Source organism: Filicampus tigris, chromosome 3, assembly GCF_054856515.1.
Source record: "Filicampus tigris isolate MCC_2025a chromosome 3, RoL_Ftig_1.0, whole genome shotgun sequence".
Taxonomy (NCBI): domain Eukaryota; kingdom Metazoa; phylum Chordata; class Actinopteri; order Syngnathiformes; family Syngnathidae; genus Filicampus; species Filicampus tigris.
This window is the reverse complement of record NC_141219.1, coordinates 264,544-271,000: the sequence shown is the minus strand read 5'-3', so window position 1 is coordinate 271,000 and position 6,457 is coordinate 264,544. Positions and strand designations below refer to the sequence as shown.

The 6,457-nt window shown below is 63.1% G+C and overlaps 1 protein-coding gene across 1 annotated transcript; it reads left to right on the top strand.

The window, feature by feature from the left end:
* Positions 1 to 491: 491 nt before the first annotated feature.
* On the top strand, positions 492 to 5,738 carry LOC147149460 (major intrinsically disordered Notch2-binding receptor 1-like). Its single transcript, XM_086026836.1, has 5 exons — positions 492 to 1,355; positions 2,040 to 2,719; positions 3,288 to 4,038; positions 4,530 to 4,736; positions 4,908 to 5,738. The coding sequence occupies exons 1-5, from the start codon at positions 729 to 731 to the stop codon at positions 5,097 to 5,099; spliced, it is 2,457 nt and encodes an 818-aa protein (XP_085882962.1). The 5' UTR covers positions 492 to 728; the 3' UTR covers positions 5,100 to 5,738.
* Positions 5,739 to 6,457: the final 719 nt, after the last annotated feature.

The window sequence follows — 6,457 nt, the reverse complement described above, 5'->3', positions numbered from 1 at the left end:
ACACCCGCGCCTACGCGCGGACTGACTGAAATAGTGTGCAGAACAAATTGTGACCTCGGAGCTGGTCGTGGCCCGACGCCCGCGATATGGACAAGTGAGCGACTGTTGACCAGGTCAAGCAAAAGAAAAGTCAAGAAGAACGAAAAGGGGATCGACTGCTGTTCTGGAGTCGAGTCACTCATTGCCTTCCAAAAACAATGAGCAAGTCCAAAGCCTCGGTGCATGTGCAGGCAGATTCGGATCAATATCAAATCAATGCCTAAGCGGCCTCGGAACAGCGGAAGCACAATTAAGCATAGAAATCATCTTTTGGGGTTTCCCCCCCCCCCCCCCCCCCCCCCCATGCAGCTGTGTTCCGCTCGCTCTTATTTTGACAGCTTATTTTGTGTGTGTGTGTGTGTATGTGCGGCGGCGTCACGCTGCACTCTGGACAGCCGCCGCTGGCGTGGCGTCATCGTGGCCCAAATGTGACGTCACAGCCGCTGCCCGCGCGTGCCGGCGGCTGCGTCGAGTCCGCCGCCCGCTCGGCGGCTTCCGGACTCGGAAGATGAGCCGCGAGGATAGCCACCACGCGCAGCTGCTGGGCTGGCCGCGTGCGCGCGAGCTTTTTTGCTCCAAGCTGGCCGGCGGACGCGCGCAGCGGCGGCACGCGAACGCGCAGCGAGCGAGCGAGCGAGCGAACGGAGCGGGAACGGGGTCTCTTTGAGTCGGTTCCGCTCGGACGCAGCATGGACTCCGCTCCGGACGAGTCTTTGTTCCTGAGCCGCATCCTGGCGGACCTGGACGCCCAGCACGCGCACGTGTCCGAGCAGGACCTGTGCGCGTCGCTGTGCGCGCGCGTGTCCACGCCGCGCCTGGCCGAGCTGCGCGCGCTCCTGTTCCGCGCGGCCAGCCTGGACCCGCACTTTCCCGCCACGCTGTTCCGCGACAAGATGCGCGCGCCCGGCGGCGACGCGCAGTCCAAGAGGCGCGTGCTGGCGGCGGACGTCGTCGCCATGTTCAAGCTGGTGCGCGCTCACGGCGGTGGCGAAGAGCAGGAGCGTGAGGAGCGCAGTCTGGGGGGGCCGCGCCCACGTCGCCGCTACGCCGACCCCCCCTGGCCGGAAGCCTCCGAGCCCGACTTCCTGTTGGGGGCGGGCGGCCCGGCGGCGTCCCCGGACAAACTGCACCACCTGCCCCGGTACTCGCCCTCGTGCCCGGGGCCCTCGTGCCCGGGGCCCTCGTGCCCGGGGCCCTCGTGCCCGGGGCCCTCGTGCCCGGGGCCCTCGTGCCCGGGGCCCCCGCCGGAGCCCCGCCCCCCCCGCTGCCCGCAGAAGAGGAACGACTTCCGCAAGATGGCCGCCCTCCGCCCGCAGGTCAGTCGCGACGCGTCTTGCTGCTAAAAGTGGACCGGTCGTCCGTCGGGCTCGTAGACAATCGCGAGCGAGGCAGGGCGCGTATGGGACGTGTCGACTCCAGCTTCAAAGTGTCAAAGTGTTGCTTTTCAAATGACTTCAAGTACAACGGTCAAGTCCGGATGTTCGCTTTTCGGATTCCTCTGGCGTTTGTGGAGACGCAACGAATCCGATGAATCCACCTCATGCGGCCCCAAATTTGGCCCTTGGCGCTTTCCCGTGCCCCAAAAACATTCTTCGCGTCACGTCGAAGGCTGCCCGCTTCAGCCGCGCTAAAAAGGATGGCGTTTCGTGGTTTCCCTCGCCGGCATCCGCGTGTGCTACCGAGCACGATGGCCAAAGTGGTTATAGGAGGTACTGCATCAAGCGATAATATGACGTCAAATAACAACATTCCAATTTGGGGCTTGGAGACAAAACGGCGGCCAATCAACGTCAAGGCCCGTACTGCCAAACAAGAGTGGCCGCCCTGTTGCCCATGTGACTTTTCGTCCATCTCGAGCGACGCCAACGCGAAAGGCGAGAGGAAAAAGCGCATCCGAGCGCACGGCGGACTCCAACCCACAACCGTGCGGGCGCGCGCGCTCGCCGCTTCCCCCTCCGAATGCGCCCAGCTAAGCGAGAGTGTCTGTGTCTGTCCTCTAGGCGGCGGCCGATTGCGGCGGGGGCGTCCCGGGGGTCTCGGGTTCCAAGCCCCGCCGTCCCGGACCGGCCCCCTTCTTCGCCCGCAGCTCGGAGGCGGCCTGCGGGAAGGCGCCGCGGGCGCCGGGCCTTCACGAGCGGCGCCGCGTCAAGCACGAAAGTCTGGACGACCCGCAGCAGGCGCCCGCCGCCGGCGCGTGCCAGGCCGGCGCCCGCCAGGCCGGCGCCCGCCACGCCTGCGGCCGGCCCGCCTGGCCCGTCAAGAGCTTCAGCCTCAACGTGGACGACCGGCAAAGTCGCTCGCGCCGCGACGGCCGCTTCCGAAGCCCCGAGCGGGCGGGGGCGGAGTCCGCCGACGGGCCGTGTGGGCGGGACGCCCGGGCCAGCGTGGGGACCCAGACGGAGGGCGGCGGGAGGAAGGGGCTCGCGGGGACGGGGGCGGCACCCCCCGACGAGGACTCGGAGCCGACGGCGGACGACATCAGCGACATGTTCCGCTTCCTGGACGAGATGAGCGCGTGCGACTCGCTGGGCGCGGGCGACTCGCTGGGCGCGGGCGACTCGCTGGGCGCGGGCGACTCGCTGGGCGCGGGCGACTCGCTGGGCGCGTGCGACTCGCTGGGCGCGTGCGACTCGCTGGGCGCGGCGCCGTCGTCCTGCTACGACAGCGCCCCCTCGCTCGGGTCGGTGCTTCGCTGCTATTTCACTTGTATGCGCGGGCTCCCTCTAGTGGTAGGGCAGGATTACAGCAGTTTGGGGGGTTTGGGTTTTTTCCGCAGAGAGATGGAATACGAATCCGACACAGAATGTAAAAAATACATCAAATAAATAAATGAATATGACAGGGGTAAAATAATAAATAAAAACGAAGACGCATTGAAAACACGAAAATGACAACTGAAAAGTTTGAACCGCTTTCTCATTTTTACAAGCAGATATAGAACCTAGGGTTTTCCTTTAGAAAAATGTACATTTGTGAATATAACATTTCGTAAGAAAGGTTCAAAGACGAATGAATATTACTCCTAGGATCATTGGGGCGCGCAAACCCCTCCACCACGATAAGGTGGCGGTCATTGTGGATTGCGCGACGTCATCTTGAGTAACCGTCGCCAAGGAATGAGGCGATTGAGGGGCGCGGCCTCATATCGCCCACGCCCAGCTATTTGGAGCCCGCGTGTCGTGTCGGCGTGCCAACTTGCGCCCGGGTCAAGCTCATCAAAATCCGCTGCGTTTTGTTTGACTGTGCAGGTCGGACAGCGGCGAGAGTTGCGCCGAGCGCGGGGCGGAGCGCGGCGCGGAGCGCGGCGCGGAGCGCGGCGCGGTGCGGCTGGCCCGCTGGCAGCTGGACCGCCTCCTGCGCTCGCTGGACGGCGCGGACGGCGAGCTGAAGGCCAGCGTGGGCAAGCTGGCGGCCAGGATGGGCCACATCGAGAGCAAGCTGGAGTCGCTGTCGGCCGTGCGCGGACAGATCTCGCAGGTGCTCAGCAAGCTCAACACGCTGGACCGCAAGATGCAGAGGCCCGGCGGCGGCGGCGGGGCCGGCCGCGCCCCCTCCCCCGCCCCCGGCCCCGCCCCCGGCCCCGCCCCCGGCCCCGCCCCCGGCTCAACATGTCCACTCTTACGTCGCAACATTCAAACATCCAAGAGCCCAGACTTCCGCTACGACTTCCGCCCCTTACCAGATGATGGCGCCAGGCAGCAGGACACATCCGGGTCATCGCCGCTGCCAGGGTGGCACGTGGACGACGCCGGCGGCTCGCCGCGCGTCTTTGGCTGCCACGCGCCGGCCAAGGCCAACGCCGACGACGACGACGAGGACGAGGACGAGCGCAGCCCCAAACCGAAGAAGAACGCGTGGCGCTCGCTCAGCGAGGACGACGCCGACGCCCAGGCCCCGGCCTCGGCGGCGCCGGGCGCCCGAAGCTGGATGACGTTGGCGCACACGTGCCATCGCAAACACGCCGTCGGAGACGAGGACGTGGCATGCCGGGACAGAGGGGTACACGCGCACGCACATATGCAAAAAGCAAGCAGAAGCAAAAGACACGCACTGTAATTTGACACTCTAAGCCAGTGTTTTTCAAACTTTTTGGAATCAGGCCACATTTCTCTCATTTAAAAAAAATCCCGCGGCACACCGCCAGCTGAAATTGTGTAAAAAAGCTGGGGCCGGTTTGGATAAACGTGCGTCACTAATTCGCTTGTCTCGAAACAAAGACAATTAGCTACCTGTTGCTGCTGCCACCTGCTGGTACGGAAGAGTACTGTAAAGACATGACCACGCGCAGGCACGCAAATGTGATCATTTCCCACCGCACACCTGCCAATAGCGCACCAGTGTGCGGCGGCACAGTGTTTGAAAAACACTGCAGCGCTCTAAGCCGATCAAATTTAAAGCGCAGCCCTCGTCTCTGAAGCAACACACGCACACGCACACACACACAAGACTTGTTGACTTTGTCGTTGCCTTTTGCGTGCGTGTGTGCGCAGGCGTTGGAGCCAGATCGCCAGTACGACTTCCCCCCCAAGGGCGCCGCGTGGCGCGCGACAGAGCGCCAGTTGCCGCCGCCGCCCGCCGCAGGAAGTTCGCCTTACTGCGCGGGAAGTCCGCTGTACTCCAACCTGCGGCTCGTCGCGCACTCTTGGAAGGCGGAGCGGCACAAACACAAAGCGGCAGAGGGCGCCATCAACGTCCAGGTACCGGCCACGACTCGGATCCGACCCAAACGGAACTTTTCCGGAGCGTGATATTTGGCGTGGGACATTTGCTCGCGTGCGTGTCCGCGTCAAACAGGGCGAGGGGAAACGCCGGCTCGGGTCTCCAAGTGCTCTTTGGCTTTTCGAGCTTCTCTGTGTGTTTTGGCGTAGGCCGAGTCTGCGTCGGCCAGCGAGCTGGCGTTCTGGTTGGAGGACGTTCACACGCCGGGATACGATTCGCTGCTGAAGCGCCGGGAGGCGGAGTTCCGCAGGGCCAAAACGTGCAAGCTGGCCGCCCTGATCGCCGCCACGTTCAGCGTCATCCTGGTCATCGTGGTGCCCATCTGCGCCATGAAGACGTGAGCTAGCCGACGCTCGCGGGACGTCGCCACCTGCGACGCGACGGCGGGCAAGACGACGTCAGCTAACCGGCTAGCCGACGCTCGCGGGACGTAAAGCGGCTGCCGTGGAGCGCCGCACGTCGCCCGGGAACTCGCACGACGGGCCGCACTCAACGCCGCCTCCCGGAGGGCCGCGCGGCGCGGGGATGGACGTTTCTGATTGGCCCGTACCGAATGTCCGCACGGGAACTCCATTGGACGTTCTCCTCGGAAAAGGAGCGTCGTCACCACAAGGGGAGAATTTCGTCTTCACGCCTCCGCTGTCTGAGCTCTTCTTTTCAAGCCCAAACAGCAACCGTAAAGCCGAACCTTTTGTGAAAAGCCCCAACTCTGCTTCGAAACATTGAGCTCCTCGGTCCAAGGTTACGGTTTCAAGCCGCGCTTAGGGCTTTCAACGGCGATTAGGCTTTCAACGTGTGCTTTCCCACTGACTTGACTCCGCCCCTTGACCCGCCCGTGTGCGTGTGTCGGCGGTTGCCTCGACGTCACGCACGAGCGACTTGGCGCCGCTTGAGGAACGTTCTCCCAAAAAGGGCGTCGGGAAGAGAGAAGGAGTGTGAGTGGATGCAATGTTGTTCCACAATAAAACTTTGGGATGTTTGCCGCGCGTCCCCTTTTGTTGTCTGCTCGCCGTCGTCAGCGTGACCTTCGTCCGCGACGGCTGACATTTGTCCTCTGCGCCGATTGGTCGTCACTGAGGCCGGCCTCCGTCAAGCGTGGCCGTTTAACGCGAGCGACCTTTCCAAAGTAGTTGCGAGACTTTTCTGTTCATTAAACAGCGCTATTTGACAGGCAAATGTCAAGTCAGCTTTTTTGGGATAGCCCTTTAGCGCAAAACTTGACTAAGAGCAGCGACGTTCCCCGATCGAAACCTTCATCCCCAAATGAGGAAAAAAAAAACCCCAACAACTTCAAAACCCATTTTGGGGAGTACGAAACGGTGAGAAGGGACCACTAACGGGGGAAGCCCCCTCCCGGGACGACCAGGCTGCCGTCGATGCCGAGCGGGCGACGTCCGACACGAGAAAGGTGTTGAAAGCACAGGCGGGAAAGCGGTTGTTCCTCAGGAGCCGGGCCGGTCCGCGCGACGACGTGTCCGGGCAAGCGCTCCCCCGCAGATCTTGTCCCGGACGCTCGGGGAAGAATCGAGACAGCCGCAGACTCAAACTGGGCCACCTCCAGAGGAGAAGAGGCAGTAAAACAGGCCGACGGGGGCTTTCAATAACGGCCAGAGACGGAGCTGGCCATTCCGCCGATGACCCTCGGCCATTTTGCGGGCGGGGAAACTTCAAAGCAAGCGTCGTCGGGAGGCCATTTTTT